The 20,696-nt window shown below is 44.4% G+C and overlaps 1 protein-coding gene across 2 annotated transcripts in view; it reads right to left on the reverse strand.

Annotated features, from left to right (window-relative positions):
- Window positions 1-606: 606 nt before the first annotated feature.
- LOC142566576 (uncharacterized) overlaps window positions 607-20,696 on the reverse strand; it is a 221,112-nt gene continuing 201,022 nt past the window's right edge. For both annotated transcript variants that reach the window (XM_075677415.1, XM_075677413.1), the window contains one exon: window positions 607-802. In XM_075677415.1, coding sequence (XP_075533530.1) covers window positions 699-802 — 104 coding nt within the window. In that variant the 3' untranslated portion in view covers window positions 607-698. The remainder of the gene's footprint in view (window positions 803-20,696) is intronic.

A 20,696-nucleotide genomic window follows, 5' to 3' on the forward strand; every position in this document is an offset into this window, starting at 1 on the left:
AGTAAGTGGGCCAACATCAATCTATATTTGGCTTTAGCTGTTCGCGCTGCTTATTAATGTCCAGAAATTATCTGTATCTGGCATCCTCACAAGAACTGACTGTGGCCAGAGGAGCTGAAAACGGGAGGCATTCTTTAATAGCGCTAAAAACAATATCATCAACATGTTGTGTACGCATAACCAGTGTAACGGCGGATTAAGCATCTTTCAGGTGGTATGAGCTATCTGCTCTTACGAGAAAATAGAATAAAAAGAAGTACTCACAATCGCCTATCACTTTATCAGAAGGCGCCCACGCGGATACTTATAAACTCGCCGACATCAGACAAAAATAAGGGACTGTAGGAATAATCAGCAGCACTAACTTTCTGTTGGTGCTTTCGGACGGCAACATTGCATCACTGTCGAATAATAATTGAACCATAAAAAAATGAAGCTGCTTTTCTCTGCATTTGTGTCCCCTAGGCCAGCAGGCATGAGAAGACACGCGACGATGGCATCACGTGTTCAAAGGTGGCAGCGTCCATGCGGCGGCGTAGTAAAGCCGGCGCATGTTGAGTTTCAGCCGTTTTGTTAGATGCGACATTCGTTTGGTTACACGAAGTATGATGACAAAGTCGTATTTATTTCCAATAGTGGCTCAAGGGATGACCCAGACTGCCAGTGCGCAAGAGTGCGCTGTCGTCGCCGCGTCTTAGTTATTGAAGAATGGCGTCCATCGGTGGACCGTAATGCCATCCTCCGCTTCGGTGGCGGTACGTTGAGACAAGGAACTTGCAATGTTCCGCGTTGGCAGGAATACCTGTAACGGCAACAATTGAACTCGAGCAATGACACTGGGCCTAGGCATTAGAGCTTTCGAAATGATGCTTTTAAAGTATAGTGCTAATAAACTAAATGAGAATATAGTGGACGGAAGCATCAACCGGCCAGCTAGCAGTCCAGATAAGCAAAAGCCGTTTAGAGTATTGGTGGGAAAAAAGCAGGAAGAAGTGATACGGCCGCATCTATTATAGGCACAGGTAGCGGTACAAGGTAGATAGAGAAGTTTTGAGGAAGATAAAAAAAAGTTTAAGGAGATGTATACAAAATGTTAGAATGTAAGTGACGTAAAAGTATACCTGATAAACTCAAGCAGGATAGGTGAGCATTTCTCACCGCCCCGTTCCAAAGGGGATCACAATCCATCAGCATCATCGTCGTTAGCTGGGAAGTTCCATTATTGTTAGAAGATAAAAGTTAATCACCCTAGACTCATAGCACTGTGATAAACAACTCGATAGGAATTAAATTTGCGCAATAGCCCGTTTGGCGGGTGCTGATATCGTCGAGCGTTGCCAGGGGATAAACGGAGACATAAGACATTGTATGATCTCCTGGGGCTATGTGACATTGAGGCCACATCGGTGAATCATTGGGATCTCGAAGGTTGCGCTAAATGCACATGGCTTCGAGATAGTGGTGCCTGGGGAGCAAAATCTGTGCAAACCAAAGGATGTATAAAATCGTACAAGTTGAAGAAAATACAGACGCAAGACTGCACGGTGCATAAAAAATACGAAACCAGAATCAGCCTGCTCTATTTCGCCAGTAAAACTACGTTTCAATGCGAAATAAATAAGCAAAATGTACACTGTTCATCTTCTATTGAAGTCGTTCTCAAGAGACACATGCTAACCCCAGTGACAAGAGTGACTTCCGTGACATTTATGTGAAATATTTAAAAAGGCCACTGTTTCCTGTTAGCGTTTTCTCACTATCATTTCTGCAGTCGTCCTTGCGCTTCCTGGCTTTGCAGACATCCAGGATATTCCTCTGCCTCGTTTTCCTAAGGCAACCTTATTTGTTCTTAATACCAGCATGTCGCTTTGTTTCGTTTGCCCATGTTGGCTTTCCTTTTCCTTTGCTATGCATAAGGTATGTGAATCTCTGTTAATGTCGTTAGTGTATAGTCGTACATGTGCACTGAATAATCAATGATGAATCCTACAAGTTCCGTGGAATAAGCTGAGCGAAGTTTGTCATCACCTTTGTTTCGACCAGCCGCGGTAAATCTGCGGCAATGGCGTTACTCTGCCTCTGTTACTCTGTCGCGGGCTGTATACCGGCTGTGGTGGCCGCATTTTAAAACGGGCGAAATCCAAAAACGCTCGTGTACTAGATCTTTAATGCGAATCCCAGTTTGTCAAAATTAATCCGTAGTTCCCCACTATGGCGTGCGTCACAATCAGGCCGTGGTTTTGGCTGGCAAAATCACGTATTTTAAAGCATTTGTTTCGGAAGTGTGAAATATCGATAGCGGAGCGCGGCACATTTAGGAAAACCACGTATGGGGCATGAATAATTCGGTTTGAATAAAGTTTTTTCTTTATTGTAAACAAACTTTGACAGAATTCATCTAACAATAACTTTCGATGTTAATGCGAGGAGCGTTCAAGCAATGTAGCGATGAACGGTATTACCGAAGGCACATTTATTTAGAATCTCTAGTGGTCATTCTGAGATTTCCCTATCTTTGGCTATATGTGATGGACAGTGTTTCCGGGGTCGGCTCACGTAGCTAAAGCACTCGCTCGCCAGGCTCGGCCCTGACCATGACGGCGGGACGAGGACTGCGCGATGATGACGGAGCGACGATCGTTGAATGACGTAAAACGACTGACCTCGATCGAACCATCGCCGTGGTTGCTTAGTGGCTTTGGTGTTGCCCTGCTAAGCACGAGGTCGCGGGATCAAATCCCAGCCGCGGCGACCTCATTTCGATGGGGGCGACATGAAAAAACATCCGTGTAGTTAGATTTTAGAACTTGCAGCGGTGGTGTAGAGGTAGAGCATCCGCCTCGCGCGTAAAAGGACCGTGGTTCGAATCCCGGTGCCGCGCAATTTTCCACCGGATTAAAAAAAAACCGCGTGTTGATAAAATTCCATATACAGGCCTGGAGTGCGGCCTGATCCCGGTGACGAGAAGCGGTAACGCACTCCCTCACCAGAGCAGGATTGGCCACCCTGGTGCAATACTTGGCCACAACCTCCTATATGAATACAACAATCAAACCCCGGCTCTCAGTCACCAACAGCTGGGAAGCAACTGACCACGGCGGTGGTCAGACCTGCGGCGCAGCAGAGGGTGCTAAGAATCCCTGGTTCCGCACAGGCCGCCATTGGAATCTGAACATCGCTAAAACTTTATCTATTGAGGCGAGTCTAGCAGAGCTATTGGAGGAATTGGAGGGCAGTAAATGCGATATAATAGGGCTCAGTGAAGTTAGGAAGATAAAAGAAGCATATACAGTGCTAAAAAGCGCGTACGTCCTGTGATATACCGGGGCTTAGCGGGGAGACGAGAACTAGGAGCTGGATTACTGATTAATAAGGATATAGCTGGTAGCATACAGGAATTCTATAGCATTAACGAGAGGGTGGAAGGTCTCGCGAAACCTCATAGGGGGTACAAATTGAAGGTCGTACAGGTCTACGCCCCTACGTACAGTCATGATGACCAGGAAGTCGAAAGCTTCTATGAAGACGTGGAATCGGCGATGCGTAAAGTCAAATCAATCAATCTTTATTTTCATTCTGTCAATAATGCAGAAAGAAGGACTGTGACAAAAAGCTGCTTTTCAGAACAGCTTGACTAGGCCACATCCCCATAGAAAAATTTCGGAGCGGTAACAGCACTACCATAAAATAAATGAAAAATTGAAACTTAACAGACAGCGTTGTACTATAGGGCACACACTAAGTAATTGAAATGTTAAGGTAATACAGAAGTTAAGGCAGTTTTTACAATCGTCATAAAGATACATACAACACAGTTCCTCAGAAAAAAATTAATATCTGAAACGCTATCAAATTACAAATGTCTAGAATAAATACAGTGAATGTACAGGAAAAAACAATATAGAAATCAACTTGTTACAAACAGTTACATACAACCAGATGAAACAATTCGATACGGTTATGGATTTGACAAACGAGACAAAGTTTGTGATAAAACCAGCGTTCAGTAATAGAAATCTCAGAGCTATACATCACTGTGTATAACTTGCGGATATCCTGATATGAACAATCAAACAAGTCAAAATTGTTGAGGTCATAGTGATTGAGAAGGGACGGAAGAGTGTAAGACAAGCGCTCTTTTCCGGAGTTTAATCGTGCTCTTTCTACTTCCCAATTTTCTCCATGACGCGTGGGATAATTTAAATGCCTAATTCTTAAATTGGCCAGAACGCCCAAATTTGTTATGTTCTTACGAGTTTCTAATTTGAATTTTCTGCTTAACGTATAATTGTATGTCTGGTGTATATTAACTATTCCTGAACTGCAGAATAAAACATTAGTAGATGCTGCAAAAGGTGCATAGAAAATATGCCTAATACATTTTTTCTGAACCAAGTATATTTGATTCAGATTAGTGACCGTCGTTGTACCCCATACCAGTTGGCAATAATTTAAACGAGAGCTAAAGAGCGAGTGATAGAGCAGAAGCTTGATTCCTTTTGGAAGTAACTATCGAAGCCGACCAATTACACCTGTCACCTGAGCTCATTTTTGCAGGACATATCGTACGTGGTAATCCCAACTCATATTCGCGGAAAAAAATATGCCCAGACATTTAATATGGTCAACTATTTCAATAGTGTGAGTACTCAGTACTATGTCTTCATGAGGTGGCATAATTTTATTTTTTGGTCGGAATGCAACAGCTTTGGTTTTATTTTCGTTAATACGCATAGCATTTGCTGCTGACCATCTCTCTAGCGTTTTCATTGTGTGATTACAAGTTCTGATAAGCCCGTGAATATAATGCCCTGAAAAAAAGTATGCTGGTATCCTCAGCATATATTATGTATTTTGCCTCGCAATTAATATTTACAATGTCATTAAGATAGATATTAAGTAATAGTGGGCCTAGAATACTGCCCTGTGGCACTCCACACAGCAAAAGTTTCACTCCGGCAATAGAGTCGCTTATCTGAACGACCTGCTGTCTGTTCGATAAATAAGAGTCAATAAGCGTTAAGGCTTGTCCACGAATACCATAGCAATGCAATTTCTTTAACAATATTTTATGGTTTACTAAATCAAAGGCCTTTGAAAAATCAATAAATATGCCGAGAACGAGCGCCTTATTTTCAAATTGTTTAAGAATATACTCTTTTTGCTCCAGGAGCGCCAGTTCAACTGATTTATTTTTCCGAAAACCAAATTGATTAGGTTTAAATAAATTATATTTGTCTATGAAACTTGAAAATCGAGTGTGCAGAATTTTTTCGAAGGCTTTCGAGAACACAGGCAAGATAGACACTGGTCTATAATTGCCAAAGTTATTTCGGTCACCTTTTTTTGTAAAGCACGGTCATTTTTGCTATTTGCATATTTAAAGGAAAGACATAGTTAAAAAATGTTACAGATATCGGCTAAAATCGGCGCGATAACATCAGACACGTCTTTTACAGGGCGGATTTGAATTCTGTCGATATCACAACTGGCGCTATTTTTTATACTTTTTATTGTTGATAAGACTTCGTAGGCGGTGACAGTACGCAAGTACAATGATTGAGCGTTGTGAGCACTTACGTATTCGCACGCATCAGCCGGGGTTCCGGTCGTTATCATACCAGTGAAAAAATTATTAAATGCGTCAGCTAAATCTGCTCCATCCATATCTATACCGTCTACTTATAGTTTTGAAACAGGGGCAGGAAGTGGCCGCGATGAAGGAGTGTGTTTAATCTAGACCACAGTACGTCAGAACGATTGCCAGGAACTTCAAGATATGTGGATTGATACTGAGTTCTCGCGGATCGCAAGCGTTTTGTAAGTTTGTTACGATAAGACTTGAAGGCCAGCCATTCCTCCGGTAAATGAGTATGTCTTTCTTTCTTTCTTTCTTTATTCATTTATTCAAGACATTCCTTGTAGGAATGTAGGAATGTTTGGTAAAGTTTATCTCTTGTTTTGATTTGATGACGCATCTCAGGCGTTATCCATGGTTTTCGTGTTTTCTGCGCTCTTCCAGCGGAAAATTCAAATGATATAATCGCTTGAAAATTGCAATAAATTTATCGTAAGCATTCTTTGCGTCAAGAGATTTTTTTATATCGCTCCAATCAGCCTGCAATAGACTGTTACGAAATGCACTGAGCGCCACAGGTGTAATTAACTGAAACCTAATTATTGAATGATTTGCTCTACTATGTGTCAATAGCGCCGCACATAAAAACATTTGAAGATGGTCACTGATACAACGTGACAAAACACCTGAACTAATAATATTCTCAGACAAATTTGTAATAAAAAGATCTAGGACTGACACACATTCAAGTGCCACTCTCGTGGGTTATGTTAATTGTGTTTATGAAACCATTAGACAGTATGATAGTATTGAAGTCATGGCTAGCAGACTCAAAAGAAAATGCACTATACTGATGGGCGACGTCAATGCCAGGGTAGGCAAGAAGCAGGCTGGAGACAAGTCATCATCATCATCAGCCTGGTTACGCCCACTGCAGGGCAAAGGCCTCTCTCATACTTCTCCAACAACCCCGGTCATGTACTAATTGTGGCCATGCCATGCCTGCAAACTTCTTAATCTCATCCGCCCACCTCAATTTCTGCCGTCCCCTGCTAAGCTTCCCTTCCCTTGGAATCCAGTTCGTAACCCTTAATGAACATCGGTTATCTTCCCTCCTCATTACATGTCCTGCTCATGCCCATTTCATTTCTTGATTCCAACTAGGATGTCATTAACTCGCGTTTGTTCCCTCACCCAGTGTGCTCCTTTCTTATCCCTTAACGTTACGCCTATCATTCTTCGCTCCATAGCCCGTTGCGACGTCCTCAATTTAAGTAGAACCCTCTTAGTAAGCCTCCAGGTTTCTGCCCCATACGTGAGTACTGGTAGGACGAAGCTGTTATACACTTTTCTCTTGAGGGATAATGGCAACCTGCTGTTCATGATCTGAGAATGCCTGCCAAGCGCACCCCTGCCCATTATTGTTCTTCTGAGTTTTCAGTCTCATGATCCGGATCCGCGGTCACTACCTGTCCTAAGTAGATGTATTCCTTTACCACTTCCAGCACCCCGCTACCTATCGTAAACTGCTGTTTTCTTCTGAGGCTGTTAAACATTACTTTAGTTGTCTGCAGATTAATTTTTAGACCCACGCTTCTGCTTTGCCTATCCAGGTCGGTGAGCATGCATTGCAATTGGTCCCCTGAGTTACTAAGCAAGGCAATATCATCAGCGAATCGCAAGTTCCTAAGGTATTCTCCATTAACTCTTATCCCCAATTCTTCCCAATCCAGGTCTCTGAATACCTCCTCTAAACAGGCTTTGAAAACCATTGGAGATATCGTATCTCCCTGCCTGACGCCTTTCTTTATTGGCATTTTGTTGCTTTGTTTATGGAGGACTACGGTGGCTGTGGAGCCGCTATAGATATCTTTCAGTATTTTTACATACTGCTCGTCTACACACTGGTTCCGTAATGCCTCCATGACTGCTGAGGTTTCGACTGAATCAAACGCTTTCTCGTAATCAGTGAAAGCTATATATAAGGGTTCGTTAGATTCCGCACATTCCTCTATTACCTGATTGATAGTGTGAATATGGTCTATTGTTCAGTAGCCTTTACGGAATCCAGCCTGGTCCTTTGGTTGACAAGAGTTTAAGGTGTTCCTGATTCGGTTTGCGATTACCTTAGTAAATACTTTTTAGGCAACGGACGGTAAGATGATCGGTCTGTAATTTGTCAAGTCTTTGGCGTCCCCTTTCTTATGGATTAGGATTATGTTAGCGTTCTTCCAAGATTCCGGTACTCTCGATGTCATGAGGCATTGCGTATACAGGGTGGCCAGTTTTTATAGAACAATCTGCCCACCATCCTTCAACAATTCTGCCGTTACCTTATCCTACCCAGCTGCCTTCCCCCTTTGCATAGCTCCCAAGGTTTTCTTTACTTCTTCCGGCGTTACTAGTGGGATTTCCAATTCCTCTATACTATTCTTTCTTCCATTATCGTCGTGGGTGCCACTGGTACTGTATAAATCTCTATAGAACTCCTCAGCCACTTGAACTATCTCATCAATATTAGTAATGATATTGTCGGCTTTGTCTCTTAACCCATACATCTGATTCTAGCCTATTCCTACTTTCTTCTTCACTGCTTTTAGGCTTCCTCCATTCCTGAGACAAGTCAGTGAGGGAATATGGCATAGGCTCTAGGAATAGCAGGGAGAGTTAGTAGAATTTGCAGAACAGAATAATATGCGGATAAGGAATACCTTCTTCCGCAAGTGGGATAGCCGAAAGTGCACGTGGAGGAGCCCGAATGGCGAGACTAGAAATTAAATGGACCTTATACTCTGCGCTAACCCTGGCATCATACCAGATGTGGACGTGCTCGGCAAGGTGCGCTGCAGTGACCATAGGATGGTAAGAACTCGAATTAGCCTAGAGTTGAGGAGGGAACGGAAGAAACTGGTACATAACAAGCCGATTAATGAGTTAGCGGTAAGAGGGAAAATAGGGGAATTCCGGATCAAGTTATAGAACAGGTATTCGGCTTTAACTCAGGAAGACGACCTTAGTCTTGAAGATATGAACGACAATCTTAGGGGCATCATTAAGGAGTGTGCAATAGAAGTCGGTGGTAACTCCGTTAGACAGGATGCCAGTAAGCTATCGCAGGAGACGAAAATTCTGATCAAGAAATGCCAATATATGAAAACCTCGAACCCTACAGCTAGAATTCAACTGGCAGAACTTTCCATGTTAATAAACAAGCGTAAGACAGCTGACAAAAGGAAGTATAATATGGATAGAATTGACCATGCTCTCAAAAACGCAGGAAGCCTAAAAGCAGTGAAGAAGAAACTAGGAATAGTCAAGAATCAGATGTATGCGCTAAGAGACAAAGCCGGCAATATCATTACTAATATGGATGAGATAGTTCAAGTGGCTTAGGACTTCTACAGAGATTTATACAGTACCAGTGGCACCCACGACGATAATGGAAGAGAGGATAGTCTAGAGGAATTTGAAATCCCACAAGTAACGGCGGAAGAAGTAGAGAAAGCCTTGGCAGCTATGCAAAGGGGAAGGCAGCTGGGGAGGATCAGGTAACAGGAGATTTGTTGAAGGATGGTGGGCAGATTATTCTAGAAAAACTGGCCACCCTGCATACGCAATGCCTCATGACTTCGAGCGTACCGGAATCTTGGAAGAACGCTGACATAATCCTAATCCATAAGAAAGGGGTCGCCAAGGACTTGAAAAATTATAGATCGATCAGCTTACTGTCCGTTGCCTAAAAAGTATTTACTAAGGTAATCGCAAATAGAATCAGAAACACCTTAGACTTCTGTCAACCAAAGGACCCGGGAGGATTCCGTAAAGGCTACTCAACAATAGACCATATTCACACTATCAATCAGGTGATGTGGAATATAACCAATCCTTATATATAGCTTTTATTGATTACGAGAAAGCGTTTGATTCAATCGAAACATCAGCAGGCATGGAGGCATTACGGAATCAGGTTGTAGATGAGCCGTATGTAAAAATACTTAGATATCTATAGCGGCTCCACAGCCACCGTAGTCCTCCATAAAGAAAGCAACAAAATCCCAATAAAGAAAGGCGTCAGGCAGGGAGATACGATCTCTCCAATGCTATTCACAGCGTGTTTACAGAAGGTATTCAGAGACCTGGTTTGGGAAGAATTGGGGATAAGAGTTAATGGAGAATACCTTAGTAACTTGCGATTCGCTGATGATATTGCCTTGCTTAGTAACTCAGGGGACCAATTGCAATGCATGCTCACTGACCTGGAGAGGCAAAGCAGAAGAGTGGGTCTAAAAATTAATCTGCAGAAAACTAAAGTAATGCCTAACAGTCTCGGAAGAGAACAGCAATTTACAATAGGCAGCGAGGCGCTGGAAGTCGTAAGGTAATACATCTACTTAGGGCAGGTAGTGACGGCGGATCCGGATCATGAGACGGAAATAATCAGAAGAATAAGAATGGGCTGGGGTGCGTTTGGCAGGCATTCTCAGATCATGTACAGCAGATTGCCATTATCCCTCAAGAGAAAAGTATATAATAGCTGTCTTACCAGTACTCTCCTACGGGGCAGAAACCTGGAGGCTTACGAAAAGGGTTCTACTCAAATTGAGGACGACGCAACGAGCTATGGAAAGAAGAATGATAGGTGTAACGTTAAGGGATAAGAAAAGAGCAGATTGGGTGAGGGAACAAACGCGAGTTGATGACATCTTCGTTGAAATCAAGAAAAAGAAATGGGCATGGGCAGGACATGTAATGAGGAGGGAAGATAACCGATGGTCATTAAGGGTTACGGACTGGATCCCAAACGAAGGGAAGCGTAGCAGGGGGCGGCAGAAAGTTAGGTGGGCGGATGAGATTAAGAAGTTTGCAGGCATGGCATGGCCACAATTACTACATGACCGGGGTTGTTGGAGAAGTATGGGAGAGGCCTTTGCCCTGCAGTGAGCGTAACCAGGCTGATGATGATGATGATGACCTTAGTAACTTGCGATTCGCTGATGATATTGCCTTGCTTAGTAACTCAGGGGACCAATTGCAATGCATGCTCACTGACCTGGACAGGCAAAGCACAAGGGTGGGTCCAAAAATTAATCTGCAGAAAACTAAAGTAATGTTTAACAGTCTCTGAAGAGAACAGCAGTTTGCGATAGGTAGTGAGGCACTGAAAGTGGTAAGGGAATATATCTACTTAGGACAGGTAGTGACCACGGTTCCGGATCATGAGATTGAAATAATCAGAAGAATAAGAATGGGCTGGGGTGCGTTTGGCAGGCATTCTCAGATCATGAACAGCAGGTTGCCATTATCCCTGAAGCGAAAAGTGTATAATAGCTGTGTCTTACCAGTACTCACGTACGGGGCAGAAACCTGGAGGCTTACGAAAAGGGTTCTACTTAATTAAAGCTTCCTTCTGGGCGAGTTGGTGCATACTTGACATAAAAATTGTAACAGCGCAAACACATGCAACCACAAAGTACCAAGGACGAGACACAAGCGCAGTGTCTTGAGTGTCGTCCTTGGTACTTTGTGGTTGCATGTGTTTGCGCTGGTACAATTTTTCGGTTGTACATAAATTGAGTACGACGCAACGAGCTATGGAAAGAAGAATGATGGGTGTAACGTTAAGGGATAAGAAAAAAGCAGATTATGTGAGGGAACAAACGCGAGTTAATGACATCTTGGTGGTAGTCAAGAAAAATAAATGGGCATGGGCAGGACATGTAATGAGGAGGGAAGAAAACCGATGGTCATTAAGGGTTACGGACTGGATTCCAAGGGAAGGGAAGCGTAGCAGGGGGCGATAGAAAGTTAGGTGGGCGGATGAGATTAAGAAGCTTGCAGGGACAACATGGCCACAATTACTGCATGACCGAGGTAGTTGAAGTATGGGAGAGGCCTTTGCCCTGCAGTGGGCGTAACCAGGCTGATGATGATGATGATGATGATGACTTAGATTTAGGGGCAAGTTAAATAACCCCAGGTGATCAAAATTAATCTGGAGTCCCGCACTACGGCGTGCCTCATAATCGGATCGTAGTTTTGGCCCGTAAAACCCCATAATTGAATTTCTTCACCTCGATCGAGCGACGAAGGGAGTATGACAACGGCGGTATGACAATAGGATCACGGTTCTTAAATGATGCCAATGGTATAACGAAGAAAGCGTGCCGGCGAATGCACGAGAACAATTGGATGACTACCAGTGTATGACGACGATGGCTTGACAAACGAACGCATAAAGTTGACTCTATGATGACGATGGCATGAGAATGGCGGCATAATAACGATATAATGACGATATAAAAGATACTAAAAATTAATGATTTAACTAACCAATTATTTTGTTTATGCGTTCGTTGTGGGGTATTGTCAAGCGCTCCATTTCACAATAATGTCTTTTGAAGTCTGAGAGTGAAAATGTAAAATTCTTTAATGTGCTCCATGAAATCGCGCAAGTGTTCTGACGAAACATATCGCTAAGCTGCGATCGGTCGTTTAATGTTTAAATAACAGCACCTGCACAAAATAGTAAGGAAAATTCCCTACTTACTTTTAATGCAGTACAGCTGACTAGAATCACTTTCAAAAATATTTTCACTGCGAAGCCCAGCAACCTATACATCCCATCCAACCAACGCGCTCAACGGAAACGGCTATTGCAAGCTATACTTCCTCGTTTCGGTACATGACGATGCATGAACGAATTATTGGGAGTAGCTGGGCCATAAATTCTAATCTAATTCAATGTTTTCTCATAAGAGACGGGAGCATAGGCAAGATCTCTTTTTGTTTTCTTGTTTTTACCTAGGAATAAAAATACAGGTACTGTCCAACCTGCGAGCTAACCGGTGAGCACCCTGGCCGATTTTAAAACGCCACACCGTATATATGTGCTTCTCTTATCAGACGACTGTTGCAGCAGAAGAGCGATAAACAGTTTTTATTTCAGTAAGCCGCGGTCGCCTCTTGGTTCAAATAGGCGCAGTCAGACAACGCGGTATTGTGTAAAGAAGCTTCAAACGATGGAGGTCATAGACTTAATTGCGGAGTTGCGCTCTCCGAAAGAGGGCAGCCGCTCTGTGATATTCGTACTGACTGCGTTATTTCTTTCACACTTCTTCCACACATCCACATGCTTGCAGGCGTGTGTAAAAAAAAAAAAAAAAAGAAGCGGCGCCTTGTTTATTTCATTCCACACTCCCACTGCGCCCGCACTGTCAACGGCCGGGCGAACCTGGTCGCTCGACGTCCTAGTGCCCCGCGTGGCCGCGGGGCACTACGGGGACTGTCTGAGAAAGGTCAGTTAGGTGGCCGGATTGTACTAATTTCTGGATTGAAGGGAATTTTATCGTTTGATGTTCATAATAATCTCACAGTATGTGGAAAAACTGACGAAAGACGCAGACAGAATAAAGAGACGAAAGGCAGGGAGGTCAACCAGATGAGCGTCTCGTTAGCTACCCTGCACTTGAGGTTTACACCAAAGCCCCTAGAAAACAAGACTGCTACCTCAAAGGCCATGTGATCCAGTCAAGGGCACCCTGAGAGCCTTTTCCATGCTGAGCCTTCACAGCATATTTTCTCCCTTCTTTGCAATGCAAGAAGCTGCTTATGCAATCAAGACGACCCTTAATTAACGTCGTGCGTTCAAGTAAATATTATTAGCCCTGAAACTTCATTGTTGATCTAGGCCTATACTGATGTACCACTCCTCCTTGTCAACGATTACAACATTTACAGAAAAGACAAGGTAGTCTCCGGAAAGTCTTTGCGGCCGAGAGGCTGCGCTATGGAGCCTTTGAGCTTAGAGTCTGTGCCACCGCCGCGCATTGCCCGTCTGTCTCGTCTGCACTTGTCCACGTATTTATGTTGTTCTGTGTTTTGTGAGCGCCGTTGTTAGTGTGCAGTTTTTCTCTAAACGATGTGGTGACATCACGAAGCCTCGTCGGAAGAACTACTGATTTGCTCCCGAATACAGAATTGCGTATTGGCGTCGAGGACATAGCGTGGCGCCGTCTGTCGGAATCTCTCCGTGACGTAGAAAACGTTACCACGTGATACCGATCGCGAAGTGTTCGACGTCTCCAGTGGGTCAGCCCGTTCAGCCACCGTTGTTTTCGTGTTGCAAGCGTTGAATGTGTGCGTCTTAGACGCAAAGGAACCTAGTGTGCAGGCCAACAAAGGTATTTCGCGAGCCAACCTACGGCATCGTCCACTCTCGTCCGAGCGCGTGCACGCAGCGCCATGGACGACGAACGTGAAGAGGCCACTCGCGTATATGGAAGCTGTTATGAAATATACCGACTAATCTACAACTCGAAGCACTCGCACATGTCGTGTACATTTATGTTTACTGAGGCAAGCGTGATTGCCCTCACCTATCTCTTGCTTTTGCGCGCACGGTGCGCGGCCGAGAGGTAAGATATCGATTTGCGTTGATTGCCGTGCATAATTCACAGCACCGCTTCCAACGTCTAAGCACGCAGTGAATAGCATTGGAGAGATTGTATCTCCTTGTCTGACCCCTTTCTTTATAGGTGTCTTCCTCCTGCTTTTCTTGTGTAGAATTAAGGTAGCTGTAGAACCTCTGTAGATATTTTCCAAGGCATTTACCAAAGCGCTCTGTACTCCTTGCTTACGTAATGCCTCTATCACTGCTGGTATCTCTACTGAGTCAAATGCCTTTTCGTAATCTATGAAAGCCAAATAGAGAGGCTTACTGTACTCTGCGGATTGCTCGATAACCTGCTTTATGATATGGATGTGATCCACTGCAGAGTATCCCTTCCTGAAGCCAGGCTGTTCCCTTGGTTGATTAAAGTCCAGTGTTGCCCTTATTCCATTGGAGATTATTTTGGTAAATATTTTATATAATACTGGGAGTAAGCTAATGGGCCTATAATTTTTCAATTCTTTAACGTCTCCCTTTTTGTGGATTAGTATGTTTGCATTCTTCCAGTTTTCTGGGACCCTTGCAGTCGATAGACACTTCGTATAAAGAGCCGCCAGTTTTTCAACCGTTATGTCTCCTTCATCTTTGATTAAATCGACTGTTATTCCATCTTCCCCTGCCGATCTTCTTCGTTTCATGTCTTGCAGGGCCCTTCTGACCTCGTCGCCAGTTATAGGAGGAGTTCCTGTATCCTGTTCATAACTGTTTCTAATTGAGGTATCCTGACTCCTCTGGGTACTGTACAGGTCAGTATAGAATTCTTCCGCTGCTTCTACTATATCTTCAAGATTGCTGATGATATTACCCTGCGTATATTTCAATGCATACATCTTGGGTTGTCCTATGCCAAGTTTTTCTCACCGATTTCAGGCTGCGTCCATTTTTTTACGGCTTCTTCAGTCTTTCTCATTTTATGGTTTCGTATATCCCTTATTTTCTCCTTGTTGATCATTTTTGAAAGTTCAGCGAATTCCAGCTTATCTCTTGAGTTGAACCCTTTCATTTTTGTCGTTCCTTTTTTAGGTCCTTCGTTAGTTGGGAGAGCTTGCCTACTGTTTGCTTTGGTGCCTTGCCTCCCACTTCAATTGCTGCCTACGAAGCCAACCTAGTTATGGTTTCATTAATTAGCTCTATGTCATCATCATCTCTCTGTTCTAAGGCGGCATATTTGTTTGCAAGTACCAGCCTGCATTTGTCTGCTTTTGCCCTTACTGCCTCTAGGTTGACCTGCTTCTTCTTGACCAATTTAACTCTTTCTCTCTTCAAATTGAGGTGAATGCTAGCCCTCATAACCTATGATCACTGCATTTTATCCTACCTATCACTTCTACATCCTGTACTATGCTGGGATCAGCAGAAAGTATGAAGTCAATTTCATTCCTTGTTTCACCATAATGGCTTTTCCAGGTCCACTTTCTGTTGCTACGCTTCTTGAAAAAGGTGTTCTTTATTCGAAGCTTATTCCTTTCTGCGAATTCCACCTGCATCTCACCTCTAGCGTTCCTAGAATCGACGCTGTAGTTGCCAATGGCTTGTTCACCAGCCTGCGTTTTCCCCACTTTTGCATTAAAGTTGCCCATTACTACAGTATATTGAGTTTGCTCTTTTCGCATAGCTAATTCAACATCTTCATAAAATTGATCTATTTCTTCATCATCGATACCGGATGTTGGAGCTTAGGCTTGTACTAACTTTAATCTATACCTCTTATTAAGTTTGATTACGACTACAGCTACCCTCTCATTAATGCTGTAGAAATCGTCAATGTTGCCCGCTATGTCCTTATGGATTAGGAATCCTACCCCGCATTGCTTCTTATCTAGGAGACCTCTATAGCAGATGACATGTCCGTTATTCAGCAATGTATATGCCTCACTAGTTCTTCTAGTCTCACTAAGGCCGATGATATCCCAAACAATGTCTGATAATTCCTCAAAGAGTCCTGCTAAGCTAGCCTCACTCGAGAAAGTTCGGGTGTTAAACGTTGCAAGGGTCAGTTCCATTGGCGGCCTGTCCGGATCCAGAGATTCTTAGCACCTCCTGCTGCGTTACAGGTCTTACCGCCGCCTTTGTCAGGTGCTCCGCAGCTGCTGGGAACTGAGGGCCATTGAGTAATTGAGTTAGCCATTTGGCCACACCATATTGTTGACGATTTTAAATGCCTCGGTGCGACATTTACTGCACACATGTACTGGGAATCCCATGTGAACTTACTAGAAAGAAATCTTATTCGAATAACTGGAATAATTGGTCGTCTCAGATACATTTTTTCTGCAAAGCTTAAAATATTTATTTATAATTATCTTTTCCATTCACATGTTAACTACTGCCAACTTTTCTGGGGTACAACTACATTCTCGAACCTACAAAAAATTTACGTTATGCAGAAACGATACCTACGCCATGTGTACAATGCTGATTTTAATGCAACAACTGCAGGTTTTTTTTCCATGGAGCGCATGTGAACACGGCTCATAAATTATACTACTGTCGTTTGAGGACTAGATTTAAATATGAAGTGAGATATAACATACCTAACCTAGGTAAACTGGCACAATTACAAAAAAAATGGGCACTATTATGCTACCAGACATGGAGAATATTGGAACGTTGTTGCACCCCGCTTGATAATGCGTATGTTATTCTTTGCCATCACTGTTAAACCATTATCAGTCTACTCATTTTGATTTATTTATTTGTTCCACTGCTAAACTTAGATCTATGTTTGCAGAAGAAGAAAAATGATTTGCTTATCCTGGCATTTATTTATTTATTTCATTTTTTTCGAATCATTGTGTTTTACTTTTGTTCTGCACTGATCAAGTGTTTACATTTGTTTATTGGCTGTTTTTCATTGCTGATACGCAAACGTTGTTCATTGCGTGGGGCTGTGGACTAGTCAAGCCCCCTACTGGCAGCTTTTCTTCCGCTGTCCTCCATCTGTAATGTATATGGTGGAAATAAAGATTTTATTTGATTAATTACGTTCACCATACTTCGTTTTCAGTTACTCTGCCGGTCTCTAGTATCAACCAATTCGTTGACCAGCAGTTCTGCACATCACGACTGCTAACAGATGGAGAGGCAGCGTGTGAGACTGACCACGTTCGAATATGCAGCATAAAGGAACAGCATAAGGACATTCCTCCTAATTAGATAATTAGTCTAAATGAAATGATCGACTTCTAAAATATTATGATTAGATTAAAAGTTTCAATGAGAAAATTGTACAGCAACATGAAAAACTGCTGATACAGCTTTCTGTTGCTCAATACATGCTACATAAAAGTATTTTTTCGAGCGCGAAAGAAGCCCGCGAATACACGCAAAGTGTCTGGAGCGGCCAGTCCGCGGTAATTTTGCGTAATTTTACGTGGCGACGCTGTTATCGCCCTTGGACCTTATACGGAACTTCACGGCGACGGCTGAAATGAGCTTAGAGTGTATATAGAATTGCTCTCGCAATAAAAACTTTGCATGAAAATCACACCGAGCGCTTCACAAAGGCTAGCAAATCGTTAGGTTCCGCATTGCAAGTTGCACGTAACCTCCCACAAGTTCTGCAACCCGAAGGAAATCAGCCGCGAGCTTATCTCCAGCTCCCGATTCCGGCGAAGCTCGGTGTTTTGGACGGTCCAACGGCCGGACAGGAAGGTTCTGCGGTGGCACTGCTCCGGCGACAAGGCACCTTCATTTCCAGCCTGGCGCAAATAAACGTCGTAAATTCTAATACATACAGTCCCGGAAAGTTCCACGTCGTACTAACCGAACATTTGGGCTCCAACGCCGTACACAAAATCTTCGTGGAAGTGCTCGCTACACACGCGATAATGATGGTGAGCTGCTTCCCCATTCTCATCTTTATCAACCATGCATCCTGCTGCTGCTTGGTTCTGGGGTACGCATGAAAACTCGCACCGGGCTCCGTCGAATGCGTTCGGCACAGTGGCACCGAACAGTAACCATGCTGAAACGAACGAAATTATTGCCTTCGGGATGAAAGGCAGCGGGTAGCGCTGGCGTGGCTGGTGGGGGCAGAGGCGAGTCGCGTGATGTCGTTTACTACGTCACAGTGATAGTAGCGCCGGTCTCTTCTGTGGTGGCCCTCGAGGACGCGCCGACGTGGATTAATGCCCCCTAGGATGACGAAATGCGATGTGTTTGGAATCGGATCCTTCATCGTGCTGATAAGCCCCTGGTACTGACTGACGCTGTGTGTAAGCTACCGTTCAACGAAAAGTAGGTGCTTCGAGACTATTTTTCACGTGGCAGTGACGTTAAAGAACGCAGTAGCAATACTGTGAAAGGCAAAACTTACTTTTATTGGGCGAACCTGTGCCTACAAAAACAGGCTACACTTAAAGCACAACGATAGCGGCGAACACCGCAGGCGATCGTCGAAAATCTGACCAGCGGGTCAAGCGCGTCGGCTTTTATGCATCAGTCGTCGAATGTTCCAGAGTAATTGCTGGGACCCGCGTGCCTTCCACAAAGTGCTACACTATTCGCGTCGCGCATACACGCAATCAGATTACAGAAGGTTCGATGACAGACAGCGGATGGAATAATCGATAACATTCCAGAAACTTCCTATACACGCAGGCGCGTACTGCGCTGTGCGATAACAATTGCTGGGCGGTGACAAGCGGTCACCCCGAAAAGATAAACAAGTACACGTGTCACTACCCCTCTTAAAAAGCATCGACCCAATGCTGCAAACAAACGAAAGTAATAAACAAAAAACACCCGTAGCAAAGAAACATCAAAATAAGGAAGTTCGTCAGCGTGCGCGAAAGGGTTTATGACGAACCACGTGGACCACTTCAGATCGTGTGCGGCGCCGCTGTGAATGCGAAATGCCGTCTGGCACGACCTCATAGTTCAGTGCGCCAATACGTCGGATGACCTTGTAGGGTCCGAAAAAGCGTCGCAATAGTTTCTCACCGAGTCTTTGTCAGCGTATCGGGGTCCAAACCCAAACACGGTCGCTGGGCTGGTACTCGACGTAGCGTCGTCGGAGGTTGTAGTGTCGGCTGTCGGTTGGCTGTTGGTTCTTGATCCGTAGGGGGCCGAGCTGTCGGGCTTCTTCGGCGCGCTGGAGATAGGTCGTGACGTCAAGATTCTCTTCGTCGGTGACGTGCGGTAGCATGGCGTCGAGAGTCGTCGTCGGGTACCTGCCGTAAACCAGCTTGAACGGCGTGATCTGTGTTGTTTCTTGCGCCGCTGTGTTGTAAGCAAAGGTTACGTACGGCAGGACCGCGTCCCACGTCTGGTGCTCGACGTCGACGTACATTGCTAGCATGTCGGCGAGGGTCTTGTTGAGGCGCTCCATGACACCATTCGTCGGCGGGTGCTAGGCAGTTGTCCTCCTATGGCTTGTCTGGCTGTATTACAGAATGGCTTGGGTGAGCTCTGGTGTAAAAGCCGTTCCTCTGTCGGTGATGAGGACTTCTGGGGCACCATGTCGCAGCAGGATGTTCTCGACAAAAAATTTCGCCACTTCGGCTGCGCTGCCTTTCGGTAGAGCTTTAGTTTCAGCAAAGCGGGTGAGATAGTCCGTCGCCACGACGATCCACTTATTTCCGGATGTTGACGTCGGAAACGGTCCCAACAAATCTATCCCGATCTGCTGATATGGTCGGCAAGGAGGTTCGATCAGCTGTACTATTCTTCCTGGCCTTGTCGATGGTGTCTTGCGTCGCTGACAGTCTCGGCATGTCTTGACGTAACGAGCGACGTCGACGGTCAGACGCGGCCAGTAATACCTTTCCTGTATCCTCGACAGCGTCCGGGAGAATCTGAGGTGCCGTGTGGTTGGATCGCCATGTTGGGCGTGCAGTGCTTCTGCACACAGCGCTGACGAAACAACAAGAAGGCAGTTGGTGCGGACAACGAGCAGGTTCTTTTGTAGCGTGAACGAAGACAAACCGCGCTTAAATGCACTAGGTACAACGTCGGTGTTCCCTTCCAAATACTTGACGAGGCCTTTTAGCTCCAGGTCTGCTCGTTGCTGTTTAGTTAAGTCTTCCGCTCTTATTATTCCAAGGAAGGCGTCGCCGCCATCGTGGTCTTGCGGCGGTAGATCGATAGGGGCGCGTGATTGGCAGTCGGCGTTAGAGTGTTTTCGTCCGGACTTGTAGATTACCGTGACGTCATATTCTTGCAGTCAGAGGCTTCACCGCGCCAGCCGTCTTGAAGGGTCCTTTAAGCTAGCTAGCCAACACAACGCGTGATGGTCGCTGACGACTTTGAATGCTTAAATGATATTGCGCGACATAAAAACGACACGGACGTGAAAGAAGACGACACACCAAGCGCAAACTTTCAACTAAGTTTAAGTTTCAACTAAGTTTAAGTTTCAACTAAGTTTCAACTAAGTTTTATGTCGCGCAATATCATTTAAGCAATGGATTACCAACTTGCCCGGAATGCTGCTCTCATTAAGTTCATGACTTTGAATGGCCTGCCATATAGATAAGGTAAGGTAAGGTATAGGCCTGCCATATAGGTAAGATTTTGCTGTAGCCAAAATGATGGCGAGGCATTCCTTTTCAGTCGTAGAATAATTGCCTTCCGCTTTTGACAGCGACCAGCTAGCATAGGATATCACCCATTCAAGTCCGTCTTTCTCTGGACTAGGACGGCATCGAGGCCTAGGCTACTGGCATC

Source organism: Dermacentor variabilis, unplaced genomic scaffold (genome assembly GCF_050947875.1).
Source record: "Dermacentor variabilis isolate Ectoservices unplaced genomic scaffold, ASM5094787v1 scaffold_13, whole genome shotgun sequence".
Classification (NCBI taxonomy): Eukaryota; Metazoa; Arthropoda; class Arachnida; order Ixodida; family Ixodidae; genus Dermacentor; species Dermacentor variabilis.